General features: G+C 38.4%; 1 protein-coding gene across 12 annotated transcripts in view; it reads right to left on the bottom strand.

Moving 5' to 3' along the window:
- EIPR1 (EARP complex and GARP complex interacting protein 1) overlaps positions 1-24,711 on the bottom strand; it is a 226,891-nt gene that overhangs the window by 117,178 nt on the left and 85,002 nt on the right. For 6 of the 12 annotated variants that reach the window (XR_011140070.1, XR_011140069.1, XM_068937257.1 and 3 more), the window contains exons 7-8: positions 24,216-24,383; positions 22,794-22,961 (exon numbers count right to left, since the gene is read on the bottom strand). Coding sequence is in view for 6 of the 12 variants with exons in the window: in XM_068937257.1 (XP_068793358.1) it covers positions 22,794-22,961; positions 24,216-24,383 (336 nt within the window). In the remaining 6 variants the exon portion in view is untranslated. Of the gene's footprint in view, positions 1-4,266; positions 4,415-8,001; positions 12,720-22,793; positions 22,962-24,215; positions 24,384-24,711 lie in introns of those variants that run through there. The other 6 variants (XR_011140065.1, XR_011140066.1, XR_011140067.1 and 3 more) reach the window with 3 other exon arrangements.

Raw genomic sequence — 24,711 nt, 5'->3', positions numbered from 1 at the left:
CACCTCTCAAGCATTACCATTTTTCACCAGAAACACCTACAGCTTCCTATCCTACCTATAAAGGAAACTGCCTACACTGCGGAGGAAGAACCAAGAAATATTGGCCTGCCCTGATGTTAAATCATTATGGCTAAGACAGGCATTCCTACACATGATGCATGTGTAGCTGCAAATAAGGTCACTGTGTTGTTCTCCTTGGCAGTTAACACTACGTGCTGAACATCTCAGCTTCCATTTTAAATTTACACTAACTCTCCTCCTTTAAAAATTACATGAAAAATTTGCAGAGTAATTAGATTTCTATGTCTAATTAGCAAAGATTTAATTCACTGCTGGCATATTTCACCTTTCTGTAAGCTACTTTAGAAATGACTTTCATATATCCAGAGCTTTTCATGCCACTGAGCTCCAAACTAATTTACAAACTTTGGATATTATTATTTACCACAACAGTAACTAATAGAAGCTCCAGATTTAGAGGTATGACAGATCCAGGCTTCTCTGGAAACGTCTACCTTTTTGGATAAAAATCAAAGCTACTTTACTAATTTCTTGTCACAGCGTCTGCACAAACCAGGTCGACACTGTGTTTGCAGTTAGTTCCATGCTTCCATCTAGCAGCACAGATAGCGCACTGTAAGCCCAGTGCTTCATAACCATTATAATTACTGTGAAAGCGCAGAACACCAGGCAGCGCGTACACACATATTTCTGTCAGCAGCAATGGGAAATCAGTATGGCACTGATAAAAGTCAATGGCAGTAAGCTTATTTAGACCAGATAAGGGCTAGGCCTAAAAGTACCTACCTCTGCCAATTATATGAATCCGTTTTAGGAAAGCAGTGCTGTACTTTCTAAGATCTTGTTAGCTTATTACCAGCTTAGGCCTAGCTTGTCTACATTAGGAAAATTAGGACTCATTTCACTTGCTTGTTGCAATAGTAGGGCCTAGTAAAGACAGGATTCACTAAAATCCACTGTTGAGGATAGTTTAGTGATGATGTGCTGACTTAAAAAAAAAAAAAAAAAAAAAAAAAAAAAAAAAAAAGGAAGATTATTTAAAAATCTCACTGCAAGACAGCATCTCTCATCAAGGATGCTGGCCAAGTGCTTCCAATATTTTGTGAGCTTGTGCAGCCAGAGGCAAAAACAAACCGAACAGTCACCAAGAGAATTTGTGGGCTTTCCCCTGGTAGCCTCCCATCCAAGTACTACGCATACTTTGTGAGATCTGATACTACATGTGGCAGGGCTGCTGCTAAGAGAGTCACCACGGGATTATTTTAATGTTCACTGAAATGGAGGCAATTTATTACATATTGCAGTAGCATCACTTTCATTCAAACAGTAAGAGGTCACAAGTAGCCTTTTAAATCTGCTTTGTCTTTCCCTCCGGTACCAGCTTACCTTCAAGCTTCTTGGAAAGATGATGCTCTGCAAAACAAGCTTCAGAGGTTATACTACGAATAGAGCGTTCAGTACCCTGCTGACCTCCCACAACATGCAGGGTTAGAAATATAGATCTGCATGCTTAAACTGGGTTTCCCCAATGGCCTAAGAATGGGATGCATCTGTGCCACAAGTTTTGCACTTACTTAATATCATCATAAAACATTTACATGATTTAATTAGATTATGTAAATGCTTTACTCCAGTTTAAAGCTCGGAAAATCATAATGTCATGCTTTAAATTATGCAAGTATTGAAAATGCTTTTCACAGCAGTAGAAGTAAAAACACAAGTGAGACAGTCTTGCCAACGCCCTTCTGCTGTTCTTCGCTCACCAGTGAAGACCATATAGAATGCACTACTGTAATCCTGACTTCTTCTGTTACCTTTCTCTGCATAGAATGCAGTTATTCTGTGCCCTAACTTTGTGCTAAGCCAAAAACTCAAATTATATTTGGAAAACATTTTCTGCATTGTATCAACATCCTAGCTAAACAGCAGATGACATTTTAGCAGCAGATTTTTCACCCTATCCTCCCTACCATTCTGTGACAAAACGTGCATATCACAGCAAGACCTTGGCAAGGAGACCCAATAAGAGTTTTTCATGGAAACATCTTCCTCAATATTGAGTAATGGGGAAGGGAGCTTTACTTAGCAAACATTTTCCTTCTGAGTGAACTTGCTTAAACTGTACTCCTAGATAGGACAGTGCTGCCACAATACTGAGCACATGTTACTTTAAGAAATCCTCCACCTCACAGGACATTCTTAAAAACGCGCAAAATAGCCATCTATACAAGCTACAGAAGTAACTTATAGCAGGCAGAGATGGCTTCAAGTTACCCAGAGACTAAGAAAGCAACATTACAAATGAAAGAAATCATCATGAATCAACCCATTAATTTCAGCAATTAACATGCACTCATGAAAAAGTCATCAAACTTGGGTAGCTGAATTGTAGTAGGACTTATCTGCTCAGAATATCACTTATTGTCCTATGCAAACTGAGTACAACGGCTTTTTTTTTTTTTTTTTTTTTTTTTTTTCAAAGCAGCTACTTAATGTCGCTGAAACATGGAAGTTTGGTCTACCTCACCATACATATTGCTAAGAATGGGCTCTAAAACATCATACTAGTTTACATCAGGGTCTCAAATCTTTGTATCTGTTTGGAATACCTTGCCCTCAAGGTTCCTCCAAAACCTGAGTCCTCTCTTTTATACAAGACTGAAGAATATGGACAGGATAAAGAAATGAATTGAAAATAAATTTCACTTTATGAAAAAAATTTAAATTGTTTGGGTCCCAAGGCAAGGAAACTTTGAGAAATATTTGTTCTTTCTGCAGAATTATTTAGCTGTTTTTCACTACAAGGTAAAAGGACCTATGCCACAGCTCGAGCCATGGGTGATCAGACAACAGCTCAAATGCAGGCCAGGCTACTTCAGATGATTAGCAGTATGCCCATTTTGGTATAAACCCAATGAGGTAATGCATATCCCTAGCTGCAGGAAGGCTAAGCTCAGAGAAGCTGATGAAGCCTACATTCTTGTTTCACCACAGAATAAACCTAAATGTTCAGTCCAGCTTTATCCTGCGCAAGTAAGACCTTGGTGTAAACCACTATCTGTAACCCTTTCTGTAACTATTTCTCCTCTCCTCTGCCACTCTGTGTTCTGTTTTCTGTCATCTGAGGCCTAGCTCTGCTGCATAACTGTGGTTATGACTTCCAAGAAAGTTGATGAGTTGTGATAAAAGGCTGTATTAAAGTCTACAGAGTAAAGCCATGGAAGATAAGAAACAAAATTGCAGACGGAGGTCAGGCTTTTGAGGTGCAACTCACTGGCAGCTCAAGGATTCAACAGGAAAATGACCAAAATGCAAAGGTATACCATCCCAAAGGGAAAAAAATCGCAGGAGTTGGAAGATGGCAAATGTACAGCAGATGATCTGTTCGAGGCAGCAGGCAGAGGGAGGACAACCCTTCCTCACTCAATGGGCATCTAACTGGCTAGCAAAGATCCTCCAAGCGTCTTTTTAGAGGTGGGGAATACACCAGTACTTCACCTACTTGTTAAATTCTAGCATATCTCCTGCTTATAGTATCTTTGCACATGTCAAAAGATGTCTGAACCGAGTAATCCACAACAAACCACTCTGGAGAGCCACAGAAGCTACTGCCTTTTCACACCCTCTACCCACCCCTGCTCGCAGCTCTCACAGATTATGGTAATGGTAAGTGCCTCGCTCGTGACCACAGGAAGATGTTGGTCTGTAATGTGCTTGCTCCAGCTGCCTCCTAGCTCTGCTTATTGGGCCTTCCCTTTCTTTACTGACCTCAGCCAGTCATCACAATGTTTTAACCTGTTAACCTTCCCGTTTTACAGTGTCCTTTACATTCAGTACTCTGTCTAGGACAATCCACAAATAACGTCACTCTTTTTTGGCTATGTGGGAAAGTTAGAGCAGATATATGATAATTCTTAGGGACAAATTTATTTTAAGAAGTCTCATACACCACTCTTCAGGGATGCATGGGAGCTGCCTTTGCTTTAAGGACCACCACTTCAGAAATACTCACAAAAACATAGACGTGAAACGTTCATAAGACTTGTCCTCTGAAAATAATTTGCTAAGAATAAATGTTAATAAATAAATAGATAAAAATAAAAAACAAAAAAAAGTAAAGTGACTTTCAAACAGTAAATAGTTAAACTCTCATAATCCTGCCAGTAGATGTTATCCCACAATGCATAAACCAGATCGGTCCCAGACTCTGTAACAGGTAAAACTAGAAGAGCTCAAGGTACTTACTCTCCAGTTTTGATGAATCTTAGGCAGCTTGTAAGGCTGTCATATGTGCCTGGCAGCAAAATTAAGTTGCTCTTATTCCAAGTTCCACAATGTCTTTCCTGTGATAGGAATCCTTGAGATGAAGCTCCCAATCCAAAATTGCACCCTCCTGTGGTTATCGGAGAAAATAAATTGAACACAGCTGACTGAAATTATTCTGATTCAATTATCTCATGAACACTTCAGCTAACCACATCTATCAGCCTCCTAAACCCATAAATCATAGCAGTCTCTGTTGGGAAATTCCAAATTGATGTGGCCCGTCTGAATAAAAGAAGGCAGTAGGCATCTGACAGCCTTGAGGAGCAGCCTTGTGCAAGTTGATTGGAATCTCTAGCTGTATTAATCTTAATAACCTCAGGTAGCTTCCCCCCCACAGCTTATATCTTTCTGTGCAAGCAGTAAGGGAGGGAACAATGCGGCTCCCTCATTCTCTCCAGCTGAGACTGTTTTCTGATGAATATGAACATGTCAGTCATGCTCAGCCTTCATCCATAGCTCTCCTCAGCGATGACCTGTCTAAAACCTGTAGAACTTAAAACTGTGATTTGAGCCTTGAGGAATAGGACACTGGAACGGAAACCAGATTGCATCCCAATACAGCAGCATGAAGACTTTAAAACAAAAGCAGTTTTTCCCTCTGTTTTAAACGATAAGCCTGTGAACTGTAATAGAAAATTGTATATCATTTATCCAAGTTATTCAAACAATAGACTGAAGATATTCAAATGGTATTAACATTGAAAATAGATGATTAAAACATAGATCAGAAATATGCATCTATCTAGCAAACTGAATCCAAGTAACTGTCACTCACTACTGACAGTATGGTCAGAACAGTTGTCAAAGCTCTCTGGTATTTGCTTTGCAAAGGATTAAACAGATCCTGTTGTGATGAAGCTTTCATTTGTGCTTTTGCTAACAGACTTTTCAATAATAATATCTCTACCAGATTTTTTCCATTTTATCCAGATTAAATGAAATAAAGCAAAAAAGCAACAGCATTATAGCATCTATGGCTCCATCTACCTACCAGTTGCTATCAGACATGTATGTGCCCAAGCCTAACTCTTAGGTAGATGCAAATGTGTTATATAACCACTCCTCTGAGAATAAGGAAGCATTCTTAATTTTAAGATGAAAAGATGCTTTCCTGTTTATGTTGTTATTCATCATCTCGAGTAGCATAATCCTTTTCTGGAAGGAGTTTTAGGTAACTTCTGCTCAAAATACTGTATATATGCATACTGAGACATAGCTGAAAGTACTCAAGCAAGTGGTTTAGCCCACAAGTTGCATGCTGAGAACACACATGATCTCTTTTCCAGTCTCTGCAAAGTCAAATTACAGGTATTCTCTTTCTCTTTCTTCCTCCCCCCGCCCCATTTTCCATGCCCAGAGTGAAAGAGATGGATCATTGCTTTCTTTAGCAGAAGCTCTCTTTCCCATCATCAGAAATAAAGAAAATGAAGTTTTTCTCTTCATATGTGTTTGAAAATAAGTTGCATTTATAATTAAATAATATGTTCTACTAATCCTGTTTGTAATTGAGAAGTATAAGCTATGCCAACCATCAGATTAGAATTGTGGCTAATCCTTATAACGCAATGCATCAGCCACGCTTTGTGACATGGACGTGATAACTTCATTTCTGATATACTTGTTAGAATTTTGATTGGTGCTTATAAAAAATTCAAGTAAGACAAATATATTGCCACATAAAACCAAATAAAACACTCACAAACCGGCTAAAATTTCTTGATTCTGAAATATGTTTCCTAATTCAACTCCCTGTACTGCTGTTTCCATATAGTACTCCTCAGCTCTCTGCAAATTTTTAGAAATTGGCAGTGCTTCAGAGTATCTGTCTGCCAAGTCCATTACCACCTGAGGATTCAGCTCATCCACACTTGCTGATTAGTATGTGGTATCTTAGGATTTTCCAAGCTTTCCCATACTCTTCCAAATTCATTCTCCGTTTAAAAGGTTTTCCATAGTTCCTCCTGCCAAAATCCTGAACTCAGGGCAGAGTCACAACAAATGGATAATTTGCTGAAAAGGTACGTTATAGGTCCTCCCTGCTCAGCCCAGCTGCTTGGCAGCTGCTGCTATAGCTCCAGGGCAACAGCAACCCCACATATTTGCAATGCATCTTCACATGGGGAGCTTGGCATTTGGATTTAGTGAGACTCATTCATCTCTTTCTCCTCGAAGCTATCTTCTGTCCTGGAGCACCAAGATCCCTTTAGGAAGTTGTGGCTGCTGTAGTATCAAAACGGAAGGGGTCAGGGCTTGCTCAATAACACCTCAACATTGTTTTGCTGCAAGGTAAGTCAGTATGGAAGGAAGCATGCAGCAGCTCTGATGCTTTAATGATTATATCTAATATCTTGAGTTGTTCACACTGGGACACTCCCCTAAAGGCACACACAGGACATACTTTTGAAACTCTAACTGGTGTGACTCAAGAAACAGTCACCTTGAAATGCTCTCTAGTTCTGCTCCCTAGGGTTGCTCACCTTATGTGTTTGCTTGGCACTGAACGTACTCCAACTGCTCCCATCAGCAGTTACAACCTGACCTCTGAAAAGGGCAGAGATCAACTGGAAACTCTACCCCCTTCAAACATATCAGTTGGGGATGATAACTTCCGGATCAACAAGAATATGTGCTCTCATGCCCAAATTTGGCAACAACTATCATGCACATATCATCTCCAGTGATAGAATTAAAATGCTACAATAATAAACCAGGAATTCTTTAGCACCTACATCAATTAACATGGGGAGTTTACTACTTAAGATTTTAAGGACACAAAAGACTAACATGTAAAATTTTAAGGACAGAGCTAAAACAAACAAACAAAAAATCTACTTTTTCTTTTTTTTACCTCCATATCTTTCTCTTTACTTCATTTACTGCCAATTTTTTTTGTCTTTTCTATTTCTGTTTTCCAAGCTGATCTTTCCCTGATCTTGTCTTTTTCAATTCACTTTTCATTCCGTATTTGTCAGTCTTTCTTTTACTATTTCTTCCCCTATGACTTTTTCTTTTTCTCCAAATCTTCTTTTTGTCATTTTCTTCTCATTTCACTAGTCCCTCACTGACCAAAGAGGCAGGTGGAAATGAGCAGGAGCAATACACAAATTGATCTGGAGACTATTCATGACTTTCGAATTCAGCCTGGCTTTCCTATGAAGGGAGCTGCTTCTGTAAAAATTGACTTACACTTTTCTTCCAGATAGTTCACTTGCTATTCCAGAAACCACAGGCTTTCTGCAAGCTCCGAATGGCACCCATGCCACAGGTTCTACAAAGTTTTAAGTACTTTCTGCATATCCCCACAAAAAGCTAAAACTCTCACTATCCTCTGTAAAGCCAAATAGTGGTTACACATGCTAATGGTAAACGCTGAAGTTTTATAGCATTATGAACTTGTATCCAGTTACTGATCTTCACAATCATCACCACCTTCTTTTCACTGCATCAGCATGTCAGGCACAAGTGTATACCTTAGGGTGTCTTACCATGACTCGGACTACTGTTTAAGGCTATCCTGAATAAGTTGCAAGACATCAGCATTTCAGTCTCAAATACTGGAAGAGGTACCAGGCTGTAAGATTCAGCAATTCCAAGTGAGTAGACAAATACACAGCTAGCATTTTCAGTGATAACTTCAAAAATGCAACTGTCAGGTAGCTTAATTCTTTATAAAATATCATTCTTTATTAATTTAAGTGCTGAACATAATCCATGCACCTTTGTGTGACAAATGGGTAAGAAGAAAGGGAAATGAGTCTAGTACTGAAGGCTTTTTTGAATTTGAAGTTAGCATCATTTTTACTTAGGAGAGAAACAGATTGTTTTTTTTGAACTTCTGGTTCAATGGCCAAGACTTCTATTGACCTCAGTGAGCCTTAGATCAAGCTCAGAATCTTTAAGAAAGTATTATCAATTCCTTTCTCCTTCAATAACTCACATCTGTGAAATAAAAACACCACATCTTAAACATTTTAGCAGTTTCACACCAAGCACATAATATTGAGTTGGTGACAAAGCAGAGATTATCAACACTGGATCTGGAATAAAACAAGTTTTTAGACGGCAACATTGACAATCTGACACCTTTATGGGATACTAGAATTCACTTTTTCAAAACTAAAAACTATTAAAGCTTCTTACCTGGATGTAGTCTGCAAAGAAAAAAAAAAAAATCATTTTACAGAAGTGTTTGTTTTGAAAACATAGTAATTGTGCTCCTACCAGCGAGAATATTTGACAGCATCAAATAGTATTGTCTATGAAACATCACAACAACCCAAGGCATTAAGATCAGTCAGAACATGACTTGAATTTCAAGAGAGGTGACGGACTCCACTGTACAGAAATCAGTTTGTCTCCATAGTCTCACTGCCAAGGAGGGTTTTGTAACAAAGCAGACAGCTTCCAGAAATAATACTGGGATTTTGTAAGATGTTTCTCATCTGAGACATGAGGGCTTTCTAAAATCCCTTAAAACACAACTTGTAACCAAAGTAAAGAACTATGGGAGATAAAAGTGCAGGAGTGAATGTGATATCTCAACACCAGAGACAAAGCTTTGGAGAATACATTATTATTTTTAACTTCTATTTTCTTCCTATACTGACAAATAGCATGCGTCTAGGGAGGCAGGTAAAGATAGGACAGGCATAGAGGGATTCTTTGCCAGTATTCTTTGTAGCGTCCAGTGCTTCATGGTTGAAAAGGATACCCTGAGATCCTGAGACAGAGGTGCTGCCTTTGTATTTAGCAGCCTTTGGTGGATTCTTCTATCAAGAATTTGTCCAGTTACTTCAACTCATGTAAACTTTAGCATTATAACATTTTTTTTTATATATATATATATTGTGTGTGTGTGTGTGTGCACGTATGTGCATTAAAAAGGAATGTCATAGCTCAACTGCATGGCTGTGAAGACCACATCATTTTGTATGTTTTGAGCCACCACCTGCTGGTTCCATTTAATAACATCTAGTTCTTGTATCAGAAGACAGTGAACAAACACTCCCTATTCATCCTTTCGCCCTGCCACTTGTGATTTTATGGACTTTTATCATTCCCTCTCAACCATCTGCCTTTCAGTCTATTTAGTTATCCTCATACAGGTGCTGTGTGCTATTCATCATTTCTGTCATCCTTCTGTAAAACCTTTCCCAATTTTACTACATCACTTTTGAGATGAAAGAAATCAGAACTACACGTAGTATTCAAGATGCATGTACACCATGGATTTACACAATGGATTAACAAGGCTCTGTTTTCTTCTCTATTTGCTTTCCAGTAATTCTTTACATTTTAATTAGATTTTTAACCTCTATTAAGCCAATGCTTTTGAAGAGCTATTATAACCCCAAGATCTCACTTACAAGCAGTAATATTTAACTGCTAATGACCACCAAAGTATACGTAAAATTACTCTTTTCGCCCATATCCGTTACTTCACATTTCCTACACTGAATTTCACCTATCATTTTATCATCCAGGCACTCAGTGTTGTGAAAGGCCCTTCCATAATTCTTCAGTCATCTTTACTACTCTGAACAGCATTTGCAAACTCTGTCATTTTTCTATGCAGCTCTTTTTCCCAAAAGGTCACAAATACAATGTAAAGCACAGGCCTGAGTACAGATCCTTGTAGAACTTCATTGGTAATTGCTTTCTGTTGTGAAATGTGATGATTTATTCCTGCCTCCTATTTCTTAGCTTTTAACCAATTGTTTATCCATCTGAGGACCTTTCCTCTTATCCTACAGCAGCTTTCTTTCTCTAACAGCTTGCGGTGAAACCTTGTCAAAAGCCTTCCCTTTATGAAAGTCATTTTCATATTGCTGTGAGTGCTGAACACACAATGCAGATTCCGCTCTAGAGATAGCTAAAAATCATTAAAATTTAACCCTGCCTGCTCTCTTGCTTCTACTGTAACACATTTCATTCAAATTTGACCTGCTACTCCCTTCCCTCCCACAGTTCATCCCTCATCTTCCTCCCTTACAATGTGATATTATAAACATTTACCAAAAGGCCGACGACACTAAAATAAAAGAAAAATATATTATTTGTTTGCAGATAGAGCTTTCCAGCTTGTATAAAGTTACAATACTAAATGAAATGCAGTACCTCAAGATTAGCCCCAAATCGGTCCCACATTTTATTACATGTTAAAACCAAGCACCACATATGGTTACATAATTTCCTGTCACCTTCACACTGTAAACCATACACTTTAAAAGACAATAAAACTTCATTAGATCTTTATTGCCAATGTAAACAAAGCTTTAAAGTGTTCTGCTGCATACTAATGATACACTGCAGGATTTTTCGTGTGGGGAAAAAAGTAAGTTGTCTGAAGATTGAAAGCTCCTCTTCTAAAGCTACATCCCAATCAAGGATTTTGAAATTCAGACAGGTGAAGCACGACTGCTTTGGAAACGTAATTTTTCTTGCAGTATACAAGTGAATAGCTCATGCCCAGTAGCAGATTGAGACAATCTGAAGTAGCAAAGTTTAATATCTTAACACAGAAAAACAGACCATCAGACTTTCCAACGGAAGCATTCCCTCTGGGGCAGACAGGCATCGCTATACCACAAACACAAACAGCAATACATGTGGCTTAATCGAATGACTTCACTTCTTTGAGTTCTTCCAAATAAGCTCTTTAATAAGCCAAGAATGGAATTCAACTTTCATCTTTTCTGGACACTTTGGCTTACAACAGTCAGTTACGCTCTCAAAGTGTGTTCCCACACAAGCAGCTGCGTCTACACACAAATCACTTTTGGACATATTTCGATCCAGACAGCGGTAAGGACAAGCAAAGGTTAGTAACAAGCTGTCCCTCAACAGTGACACCAACAGTTACTATGGCAACAGCAGGACTCGTAGCAGGAGGTTGGTATTGATCTTTCCATCCCAGGTTCTTGGCATTTCTTCAGGGCGGTCTTACACAACGCTACCATAACCGACACTGTTTCGCATACCCGAGTTCTGAAGTTAACTGGAAACAATAGTGATGAAAAGGCAAAAGGGCATAATTATGGCTGTGTGGGGTCTCAGCACACAGAGAGCAGGCAGCAGAATTTTCATCAAAACAGCAAACTATGCTGGGCAGGGGGCAGCACGCACAGCCCTACCTCACGCGCCTTCCTTCTACATTTCAAGCTTTCTGTGCATTCTCCTCTGTGGCAACATCTGCCTGTTCTCAGAGTTCGTAACAGGATAGCCACTAACTCCTCGGTCGGGTATTCCAAAGAGAGGCATATAGCAAAACATGTTCTGTGCTTAGCTGAAACTGTTACATCACGTAGGCACAGTGCAGAACGGCACAGAGCCAACACAGACAAAAATGAGATTACTTACAACCATTAAAGAGATTTTTCAGGTTAACAAGGGCGTAGCTCCAGAGGCTCTCAAAATATATCACAGGACAACCAAATTCTATGAACGTGCTGTAATACGTTACATGAGAATAAGTAAGAGATTTTGATCAAGAAAAATATTGTTTCCAATAACAACATACAGCACAAAAACGTATCTAATTTGCAAATTAGAAGTTGGTATGTTGCTGCTACTCTATAAGCCTTAAATGAAAATACATTTTGAAGGTTTCACCTTCATGATTAACATCCCTTGTTAGACAGGCAAAATGGGAGGAAAATTGTTTAAAATACTGGAGTGAATTAAGAAAACCTTTCAGACCTTTCACAACGGTATTTATAGTGATTAAAGAATGAGCCAGAAGAGTTAACAAAATGTGGCCCCAGCTAAGAACAGAAGGCTGCTTAGATCAAAAAGAAAGAAGATAGAACATTATTCTTGTAAACGTGTAGATCACTTCAGCTACACGCACCCTACCTTCTCCCAGCTTTATATCGGCATCATAACATCTCTGTAATCCACTATGTTAGCATAAAGCTGAAGCAAGAAATCATTGGTATAGGAAAGTGCCCAATATTTTCAGAAACATTATAACTCACAATTGCAAAGTGATCATTAAAACAGCCTTAAGAAAATGTACTATGTTTTCCAAGGCAAATACAAAAGACAAAACCTGAAACATAATTTTTTGCATTAGTACAGAAATATTCTTAACAAAACTTTAACATTTATACTTAACAGCAATGAAAGAATATGCAAAGAACTGAACAATACCTACCAACTCTGTACATCAAGATAACTCCACCATAATCCAAATAAATTATAACAGTATGTGATATTTAAGAGCTCTGGGAACCCTGTTAATAACAAGTCTCCCATCATAACTTAAGGAGGCAAATAGCCACGGGTCTGCTGATGACCATTCAACTGCATATACACTATCTTCATGTTCTTCATAGGTAGCTATTATACTGTCCTGAAGGGGCTCTTTACTCCTAAAAAATTAAAAAAAAAAAAATAAAAAAAATTAAAAAAAAAAATAAAAGAGTAAGGGTTTGTGAACACACCTGATTGAAAAGGTTAAATGTCACAAACACAGATAGATATGCAGCTCCTACTTAAAGTATAAGAATGCAACAGCAGGCTGCACTGAAACATCATTCAACACCTAATAATTGCATGCACTTATGTTTTAGATAACATAGCGGAGTCAAGTCAACGTTCAAAACGCCATTTGCTGGGACAAATTATCTGTTATTTTCAATTTCAGTAAAGTCTCAGGTCTCACAGAAGCAATACACTAAAACGTCTCTCCCTCTAAAGCAACTTAAACCATAGGGGCTGATCTAAATGCACTTAAACACACACTTTTTTCTCACCCTGCTCCACTCACCTCCCACACCTTTTTTGCCTTTTTTGTTAATTGAATTCTTAAAAGAACATAGAGTCTTAACAGACAAGAGCTGTTGGGTCAGAGGTTGCAGTATCTCCAAGGGACGATGCGTCTCCAACCCGTTATCTCCAGAGTAACGTAAGGAAGATGGAGGCACCATTCTGAACACCTTCCCACCTCTCTCCCCCATTCCCAGAGCTACACCCATCCCCCGACTCTCATCTATTGCTGTGTATCTCGCCTCTGACTACAACAGGCAAGTTCCTGGTTGTCAGCATCATGAGAGAAAGACAGATTGCCTTCTGTATTGCAAATATTTAAAAAGGGATGCAGGCTATTCTCCAAATTCCACAGCCCCCCAGACAGATTGACTGCCTTCTGCTAGCTGAGAGCTCCCCTTCCTTCCTCCGCTCACAGAGCTGGTCCCTCCGGTTAGAGGGGCAACCCTACGGTATATTATTCTGTAGCTACAGGGCAGGTGAGTTTTCAGAGGATGACCTTAGAGCTCTCTCTCACCCAGAGAGGATCACTCCTGCCTGACAGTCTCTGAGAAGCAGCCCCCTACCTCCCCAAAACGGATTTGTGTTACAGCTGCAATCCTCCCAGCAGAACGCGAGGACAGGGAACCTTGTGATGCCACTCAGCCATTTAAGCAGATTCTGCTGCTACAGAAATGAGTGTTGTTATTGGCAGTCTTTGCCCTTTACCACTGTTCTCTAAAAGATGAAAGCATGCATCTCTGCAATCACAAAATGCATATATGGTATTAAATCTGAATGGTTTGCAGGATATTGCTGGTCCACCTAGCCAGTCTAACTAGCCGTGAATCTAATACCACAATTAAAATTAAACTGAATTTAATGAATAAAACAGAAGCAGTCTAATACCGCAGAATAGCTCCTCGTATTTAGCTTCAAGGACTATTATCACTTACCTATGCTATGTTTAAGGCCAGCTAGCAAAAAAAGGTCATAGCACAAACACATAGCCTCTGGTTAATTAAGAAGAGCAGGACTTTTCTGCAGTTCTTCCGAATACGTACTTTGACACAAACCATCTAACAGCAGAGAGCTAATAAACATACACACACGCTTCGTCTCCTGCAATGTGTTTTTCTAACTTCCTGTTAACTGACATGCCTGGTTAAGTGAAAGTTGGTCACGTCCCCAGACAGCAATGTGCTTCACGCAGTGCTCACCCACTTACCCAGAACTCCATTATTCTGAAGGTTTCAAATGTCTCCCTGGATAAGCAGGGAGTAACGCATGGTGCACACTGCCATCAGGGGATACGACCGACTTTCAGTTAACCAGGAGTATCGGTTAACCAAAGGCTGGATAAACAAGGACAGATAAGCTTCTAGATTATGCTGTTTTCTCTATGTTCAAAGTTGTTCTGGCGTTTCATTTAAATAATACAGTTCATCTAATTGAATTTATAGAAGTCAGAGGGGAATGAGCGTTCAGGAAAGAAGCTTGCATTAGTAGATGAACTACTGTTTAGTATTCTGTTTACTACTACAATTTTTAACCCTCACTTATCATTGTCTACACAATGAATTTCTCCTTGGGGATGAAAGCAATTTTGTGCCTTTCCAAAAAAGAAAGCTATCCATGTGGTTCTTCAGGCCACATGAGTTCAGGTCCAGATCTATGATAACATTTTTTTTTTTTTTATAAACTATTTGTAAGAGATGCATAGCCTTGAGACATTTATTGAGAATCTGAGAAACCGTTTTATGCTAAGGGATCACTTTGATAAAGAGCCAGATTCTATAGAAGATAATCAGGAGGGAAAAAATAATACCAGAATTCCATGGCCTCAGTATCAATACAGAAGATCCAAAAGACCATATTTTGTCCCTGAGCATCCTCTACAAACACCCTGGATGAAAATAAATTAGCCTTTACATTACAAAATGGTTAATAAACCCAGTAAAAAGTAGAATTTAATTCACATATCTGAAAGATTGTCAAAAATTAAAAAGAAAAAATATCAGAAGTAACAAGGTTTTCTGTTTTATTTGGGGCATAGTTTTTGATTGTGTTTGGGTTTGTTTGTTTGTTTCTTCCTTTTGGGGGTGGGTTGGGGTTTCTTTTTGCTTTCTCATCACAGGAATTGGAAACCAGATCACTTGTCCCATGTTCACAGACTTCCAAAAAACACCTCAGTTGCGTGCATGTGTGTGTCGGGGGGGGCGGGGGGGAGATATGGTAATCCAAGAATAGGCTGAGGATTTTCTTATTTTTATTTCTACATGAATCTACGATGCTTATAAATGTTCAGTTTCTGTGTCCCAGGACTGACATTTTAACTACTTACTCTCAATGAATTCAAAGTGGACTGGATGCTGGGATAAAGCTGGCAGATCCTGGGCAGGGTTTAGGAAAGTGAGGAGAGTTCAGGACCTTGAATTCTCTCTCAGTTAGGGAAGTTCAGAAACAGGAAGAACACCAGTAGAGGTAGATATAGGTAAACTTTCTTCCATCCTGCTTTTAATATGTATAACTCAAGTTGCTGCCAAAACATAGATTTGTTTTCACATACAATCTTCAGGTTATAGATGTAAAAAATGTAGTTGCTATGCTATGACTAATTTAGTGCAGCACTGGTGTAGGTGTTTGGCCTATTGATTCCTTGATATAGCACTCCAGCTAGACTATATTTTGACGATGAGCATACTTGCTAATCACTTGTTAGGCCTGGTAAGCTTGGTTAGCTATTTTCTTCCTTGAACTTTTTAAGGCGCAGGGAGGTTTAGGACCTTTAGTTTCTGGTTCTCCTGTATTATTTAAAGGACTTTTTCTGGATACACTTAACCGCCCTTCTTTTTCTTTATATATGTTCTTGTAGAGCATCAATGGACAAGCATCAGCCTCTTAGATGGACAAGTGCTCCTAGTAAGAAACGTGTAATCTCTGTCTACATCCTCCACAAATTTAAGACATCCTCCACAAATGTCCGACTGAGAGCTGAAGCCAGATTGCTTTCTCTTTGCAGTCTTACTCATATAGCATGACCCCTACCAGCTTCTCCCGTGAAAGGAAAAGACTTTTCATTTTACTAGATAACGTTGAGGTTAATTGTGTTACAGACTTGCGAGAGAAGCCTGTTAAGCCTTGGATAATTGTTTTCATGTAGAGAGCTGTTATTTCCAATTACTGCTTGTGCTAACAACCACTTAAGTTTGCAGTGCTTGCAATTCTGTTTTGTCATCATAATGTTCAATAAAATATGTTTTTTCAGAGTCCCGAAAAATCATTAATTCCTTATCACATACAGAGTTAAGTCCTCCTTAATCTAAAAATTACTATAAAATAGATCTGATTCAGTAGAGCAACAACATGTATTGCAGTGTTCAAAATGAAACCCAAAGACTAAATGCATATCACTGGAATTCTAAAACAAGCCCTGTGGATGCCTTTTCCCTTTAACTGCAGAAAAAAAAACTTAGCAACTGTAAGATTTTATCAGTGGTAAGCTCAGGTAACACACTGCTTCTTTTCCTCTATTAAGGAAGAGAGAATTCAAAGATTTTTATACCGGAACTCAATTTATATATACAACAAATAGCTATTCATATTATTATAAGCATTATTGGTTTTTTTACACAAAAAATCCGGCCCTCTGAGCCACTTCTTCAGGGAGAAAAACATCTTTCAATACAGGAGATACTTATTTTAATATAGCACGTTTTTAAACTTGTCCTAATATGTAATATAAATTAAGGAGGGTATATCTCCTGAGCTGAGTTTAAAAAAAAAAAAAAAAAAAAAAAAAATTAGGGAAAAACTACACAGTCTTTAAAGGCAAAATACTCTAGGAATTGGAAACTGCTGCTTCCCTGGATTTGGCTGAGCTTAGCTAGCATCCTACCAGTAAAGCCCAAAACACATTATTCTGCAACATAGCAATTTAAGCTGTTTTAATTAACTGAGTCTGTTGGGTGACTCTATAGTGTAATCCTGTGATTTCTAGATTTCTCCAAGACACAAATACCACAATAAAACTATCACCAAAATTAACACTATTAGCAGCTGTGTGAAAATACCCTGGAAGCCTGCCTTATTAAGGCTGTTTGGCAAATACTTTTCAATGTATTACTGTTGGCAAAGTCTGCTCTCCTGAAGTCACAGATGTGTATGTACACGAGTTACGTTACACCACACAGTTCACACACATTACAATGTGTGTATCCATTCACATTATTTACTACTCAAACGGCCCCAAAACACATCTATCACAAAAAGTATTAACCACCACGTCCTTTAGACAGAATTTGGAACGAAAGCTCTTTCTACAGAGAGGCCAGGCATCATTTTCTCTCTGGTGCATCCCGATTGCTGAAGATGCTTCTATACTTGAAATCTCATGTAAAATTTCACTACCTCAACAAAATACTCTGTACTGAGAAGACCAGTTCTCTACATCTCTCAGCTTTAAATGCAAAATAGGGAGAAATCCTCTGCTTCGATCTTGCCCTGTTCATATAAAAAGGACGGTGTACCTAAAATCTATGGTGAGAAAGACAGAAACATCCCCAAAAGCATACGAGTTCAGAAAAAATACTGATAAATTTCCTAATACGAATTTCTGGCACAATCTTCAGCAGATAACAAAGACAGGTTCTAAGCTTATCCTTTTTTTTTTAAAAGAGGAATGCAGCATAAGGGAGAAGGCAGAATACGGGCCTGAATCATCAAGTGTGCCAGTGAAAACACAGCAGAATTCTTAAGTGACCAACCCCAAAGAGAGGTAGAGGAGCAGCTAACCCATTCTGTAAAAACAAAGTTTAAGGATAGCTTCCCTCACAGGGCTGACGTACAAATCCAAAACGCTAGTGATCATGTAAATCCTTTTGTTGGTATGGGCACAGAAAGGCTTTTTTCCCTTAAAAAGTAAATCCTCCATTATCAACTCAACTTTGTCTGGAAATTCCAGCCACAGAAGTCATGCAGAAAGAAACTACTATTGAAGATGCAGCATTTGTCTTGGTGTTGCCACTACTATGGTAGCAGGTGGTCTTCTCATACTGTGCATCATCAGCACACCAAACAAAGTGCTACATAACTAAAAATTCAAACCGCTAAGGTAAATGAATATACTGCAGTAACTAAAGAAAAGGAATCAAAATTGATGAGCAAAGATGGTCATACTAAACTGCAGAAATCTGATAGTGTTTGTTCTGTTGGAAATAGCAATGCAGAGTGAAAATGACTGGTAGAATCATTTAGTAAGACCAAATATACTTATTCACTGACATAAAAAAAATTTGGATGAACAAAGGGCGGATGAAAGAATATGGAAGAGTCAACACCTCCCTTCAGAGGAAGGCAGAGTTCTCAGTGCTCTGCAAATGTCTAAAATGGGACTTACTAACACCATCCAGGAGTTGTGGAATTAAGGTAAGTCCAGTGTTGCAGGAAGTCCACACAACACCAGCGTGTGAAACCATTAATGAAAGAGAGGCCAAGGAGAAGCTTGCCTTAACTGGTTGCTCCCACGGAAGTGCAAAACCCTGTGTTTCAAATGCTATGTTCAAACTGAGGACTGAAAAGCACTCTGTACATTTCTGTCCAGGTTCCCATTCTGTCCACACATCAGCTTTGTTTTCAGGATGAAATCTAAATGCATCTGTATACTCACTTCACCTGGTCCATCCATTTTTGTGCGCTTTGTACAATTTTTTTTTTCTCCCTGCAATAAGCTGCTAGAAATTAAGCTAGGAGTACAGCGTTTTATTTCTCAGTAACTATTTTCCATATTTGAAGCATGCACTAAAGAATCCAGACCAGTCACTTGACCAGAATATGCCACATAGCTCTTCTCTGGCCCCATACCTATGCCTCCTCTCTGCGGAAAGCTGGGGCCTTTTTTAAAAATACCTATTTTTGACAGAGGCTTCAGGCTTCTCAAAGAGAAAGTGCTGAAACCTTTCCTTATTCAGTGCAACACCACAATACAGGTGGCATATTTTTCCTAGAGGTATTCCACAAAGGTAGTATATGTTCAACTAGCATGTTTTGGAGCAGTCAAGAACACAGTTAGTGAAAAGAGATGGCTGATGAAAAAAGAAAGCCCTAAAAGGAAGAACTGGAAAACTCCAAAGAGAATTCAGAAGGCAGTGAGGGTCTCTTGAGCTGCAAATAGTCAGAGGCTGGAAGCATACCCTGAGGAAGTCTTATCTCCTTCTCACGTTCTTATAGTCTTTCTTCTTGGCCACTATCAGAGGCAGGATATGGGCTAGGGAGACCTTTGATATGATACAGCATAGCTGCTCTTTCATTTTATGATCGAGGAGAAAAACAACAACAGTGGCAATAAAAAAAGCAGGAAAGAGACAGCAAGTAAGCTGCTCTGATTTGAGTCAGCAGTTGAGAGGACTTGAGGCTCATCAGTTACGACAAGGGACAGGTTCTTGTGCAAGGTCCTAGTCATAGAGCTTAGGCAAATATGTTCTGGTCTCCAGGACAAAATCATATATTCGCAAGGCATCAACACACGTGGACAAGCACTCAAAGGAGAAACCTCAGTAAAGAATAATTCCTTTCTAAAAAGAGAAAAGACCAACATTCTTGCGTTGTCTCTTCATTGCTCAAAGAAATAATACACTTTCAAAAAGAAATCTCTCTAAGTAATTATTTTTCTTCAAGTTGTGAACCGTAAGAAGTAGGCATTTACTACAGATAATCTGGCAAGACTAAACGCATGGGTAGATCATAGACTTGCGCATAATTCTACATTGTAACACAATTTAAACAAGGTTTAAAGAGGTACGTTACTTGGTTTTTATTTCTAGATAAGAAATACATTAAAAATTAGAAAATCTATTCCAAAATATTTTAATATATTAAAAATTAACAAGAGGCTCAAGACCTCAAAAGTCTTACCTGTTTAGAATAGTACTACAAGTCAACAGTTTAAAACATGAGGATTTTTGCTGAGAAAAATGAAAAAAAATTAAGATTCAACTGGTACAAACTCTTCCTTTTATATTTAACTCAAGGAGTATTTTATTTTATTTGTACTCTGAAAAGAGGAAAACTACGAGGAAAGAACAACTTTTTCCTTCTTTCCACTTGATTTCCAACCTCCTTTTGAGAGAAATTTGGTCACTTAGTCTGGGGATGACTGACTGGAGACACTAGTTGCACATATTCCTCCTCTTCCTGTTGTATTTCAAATAACACCTAAAAAGAGAATTTCTTTCTCAAGATTTCTGTGCTATCAAATAGGAAACCAGATGTCCTCCAAACAGGGTAAAAAGTAATCCTAGGAAGGTATAGCACCTTCTTCAAGGTCTAAAACGCACACAAGCAAGAAGCCTGTGTTTTACACAACAGACGGCACCCACAGAACAATGAAACAGACTCTTCAAAGAGAGGAGGGAAACAGGCACTAAAGCCTAAATATTTTGCGCTAGCAGTTGACTAACAAGAACTATTCCCACCAGCTGTTATATCCAGATTCATTAGTGCACTCAGAGCTAAACAGACATTCATCTGGCAGCAGTTCAAGGCTGGTGAGTACCTTGGAAACATCCTCCCAGCTCACGTGGATGTTAAATTCATAAAGAGAAAAAAAAAAAAAGAAAAAGAAAAAGAATCTCACAGTATCAAGTGAATGTTACAGAGGCTAAGGCTTGCACAGGCTTTATAAAGTACAGGTTAGCAGTTGAAAAGCACGTGTTTAAGAAGCATAGGCATCACTGATGGCACTCTTGTAGTCTCTGGGGAAAGGGGAGAGCTTTCTGTCATCATTACACAAGTCACTCATTATGTGGTTATTCATCTCATAGCCAAAGGAAAAGAGGATCACATTTGTTACATAGCTTTGTATGTTCTTGGTTTCAACAATTCCTACTCTAGAAATAATCACTCGTATTTTAGTGAGGCAACCTACATGTCTACAACCAATGAAAATCAAGAAAAACTTGGACAACCTACTACACAGCATCTGTCAGAGCGCTATGTACTTATACTCTGTTACTTACTTTAATACATTCCCACCATATACACATATAGGATACTGTAAGCCTCTTTCTCCCCTTCACTAATGCAATTTATATTCTATTCAGGATAGAATAAACTTCAGAACCTAGCCAAGGGTAAGGAACCCAAAAGGTACATCATATTTACACGGCTATGCTTTAGGTGTATCAGTCGTAGATATGTACTTCTAGAACATGAGCAACTTTCTAGGCACCTAATCTCATCTTCCAGGCACTCACATCACCAACTACTCGCACAGACATTTTGCACACTTGCCACAAACATTGCCTATGTGGGATACCTTCCTTTTTAACATAAAAGAAAGGATATTTCCAAATCCTTTATGTAAAGCTGAAATGTCAAAATTATTTGGAGGAAAACTACATCTTTATTAATAAAATAAAGGTGAAAGAGCAACCTTAAAAACATAAAATAAATATAAATAAAATATAAATATAAAATTCTGTAAATATAAAATTCTAAATAAAGTTTAGGTTACTTCTAACTGAAACATCTAGCAAATACAGTTGAATAATTGAGGGATCTTTTTGTAATCTCTTTACTCCTCATCCCACCTGATCTGTTGCTTCCTTAAAAAAAAATGGGTCTGAAGGTATTCTATTTGATTCCAGACAGGGGTGGGTGGGTGGGTGGGTATTAAAATAATTTACCAAACTTAACAAAACAATCACTCAGTGCGGACATGGAGCACATACATATTCACAGCTGCAAAGAACCGAAGAATATAGATTAAAGGATGGCAGCTTCAGAATATTATAAAAGAGTTTCTGTATCATTAAGCTCATTTCGTAAAGGAAAAATTAAAGTACTTCTGCTCAAGATCACCATAAAAGCTAGCTGCAAAATTAGAAAGCAGGTGTCCTGAGTCCTCATCCCATACAGAGCTCCTTATACACACATATATATTCATACAGAAGTACAGAGAGGAAAACAAGCATCATATATTTCACGGTGAAAAAATTAAAAGCATAAAAAATGGAAGATGAGAAATTATTGTGTCATCTTAGTTAAATAATTTTTTTTTTTAAAAAAGCTACCCCAAAATACACACGCAAATGTGCAATTCCTCACACACCCAGTAGAATGGTACTTACAAATGCCTGCAGTCATGTGCGCCACTCTCTACTAAGAGAGTTGAAAACAGACTTTTGTCCAGTTTGAAATAGGCCTAAGGAGTTATTGGTTTCTAGAGCAGGCAGCAACATGAAGAGTGAAATTCACAAAAATTAATATATTTGTACTTCTCTTCTGTCTGTAGGGAAGATCACTACTACAGTGGCAATGTTTCCTAAAGATAAGCATGCAGAAACCACAAAAGCAGATTTCCAACTCTCAGGTAACCCAGACTGTTAAAGGTGCATGTGCTTGACTTGATCCAGATCCCCCTTAGAGTGAGTCTTTTCACGGATACAACCAATTTTAGGACTGATCATCATCCCCTTTATACCAGGGAAGACATAGTGACTGCACCAATTAGCTTTAAAGAGTGGATTATGCCCAAGAGTAGAGATGAGCGAGTAAAGAAAAAGAATTCAGTAGAAGTTAGAACTACATACCTGAAAGGTCTGTACACAAAAATCCTAGTCAGTAAAGAATAGCATGTTAATCATTAAAATGAAATGACAAACTATAACCATCTCCATAAAACCCAGGAAACTTCATACTTCTCTTCCTGATGGTTGTCCTCTTGGTCACTGAGCTCATCATCATCTACCATATGCCCAAATGGTTCAGAAGAAATCGATACCATATTAGACAGTATAACTCTGCTATCACTGCTTCCTGTAAGGATCAGCTGATCATGAGAATGATTGTATCTGACATTCCAGACCCTAAAAGAGGAATTCAGAAAAAGGAGGAGGATATTCTTGGCAGGTAACACAGTAATGCTGTTTAAATGATTTAATTTTAAATAACAGAACTTGAATTCATCTTCAATTTAAATGTGGCAAGTATGCATAGAAACGACAAGCCTCATTCAAAAGACCGGCTTTTGCAGTCTTCATTTGGCTGTTAAGCTTTCATGTCATTTAATTTTCTATAGGGTATTTTTAAAATTCAACAAATAAGTTTTGAGGAAAAATCCTCAAAAAATAAAACCCATCATTCAGTGATATCATTTCTTGAGGGTACGTGTCACATTGTTTAATATGTCAGATTAATAGTCAAATTCTAAATATATGAATTTCCCCAAAGCAAAATATGGATTAGAAATAACCTGTTAAACAAAATCTCACAGCATTTTTAGAGTAAAAAGTTAAAATACACCCTAAAACAAAAGCAGGATTATATTTCTCCTCAATTTTTACATTTTACGTATCAAGTTAATACTAAATGTCTTTTTGTCCTTGTTTTACTATTAGTCTTTTAATTGTCTCCAAAAAGTACAAATGCTGCTTCTGTTAATTGACATCTTCATACCACTCAAAGCAGCTTCAGGGTCCAGATTTATTTTGCAAGAATTACTCTAATACAAACCTTATCAAATATGAAGTGCTCATCTTTTCTTAACCACAGAAGTCTGCAGATGTCAGACAAGATTGTCTCCAAGTTCCAGCCACAGGCCACAGGGCTATATAGAGGTTCTCAATGTTATCTCAGAGAGTAAAACAACTCACTTGCACATTTTGGCTTAAGGGATGCAAGGAGCATGAAGAAAGCCGGGGCTGCATTGTCGAGCATCCCCACCGCTCTACAACAGGAGGACAGAGGGCAGCTTCTGTAAATAAAACAGCTCAAGCACTTTTCTACTCAGGTCAGGTGCAGCAGATCAGCCTCGAGTTGGGAAAGCACAGATGTATCTTGGTCCCTACAAGGCAAGTTCTGTGCTGTGCTTCTTAAAGGCATATCCTATCTCCCAGCAATGTTAACAATAGTTTCTTGTCAACTAGATTAAGAGTGCCCATAGCCTTAATTTGGAATCGCACAAGAAACATCCACACATTAAAATCACTCCTCTGTGCAGAAAAATGATTATTCACAATGCATATAGCTAGCCTGCACTGTTCCTAAACAGTAAAATAATTAGCTGAATAAATTACATAAGCCATCCACCCACAAAACAGCATGCAGATAATTTGTTCTACCAGTGGGAATGCTCCTCCAGCGTCTTCACTGGTTCAGTGACGTTTCTTGTGTCCCAGAATTTCACCTTGCAGTCATCTCCACAGCTAGCCAGGTAGTACTGTTTATTGGGATTAAAGTCTAGGTCTCGTACCAGCTGTCCATGTGCATTTTCTATGCAATATATCTGTCTGTAAAACACATTAAAAAAATTAAATGGTCTATAAAAAGCTAACTACACTCAGCTGACAAGAATCTGTTTCCCTGGAAACTTGCATAATCCCCTTAGCACCAGCAGACCGAGAGTTCCCATTGCTAGCGTACAGTTCGGGGAAATCCCAGCTGTTAACAACAGCGACTTGTATAGATTTCTCAGCTTGCTTCTAAGCTTTGCTCTTGACTTGTTTGTATTGGAAACATTTGGAGCTAAAAGCAAACATTATATCCAGATGCTTCTAGCACAGCTCTCTATCAGTTGTTCTGAAACGTCCAATATTTTTAGATAACAGCGTCTCCAAA

Source organism: Struthio camelus, chromosome 3, assembly GCF_040807025.1.
Source record: "Struthio camelus isolate bStrCam1 chromosome 3, bStrCam1.hap1, whole genome shotgun sequence".
Taxonomy (NCBI): domain Eukaryota; kingdom Metazoa; phylum Chordata; class Aves; order Struthioniformes; family Struthionidae; genus Struthio; species Struthio camelus.
Note: the sequence above shows the minus strand (reverse complement) of the source record. Positions and strands in the feature narration are given on the sequence as shown.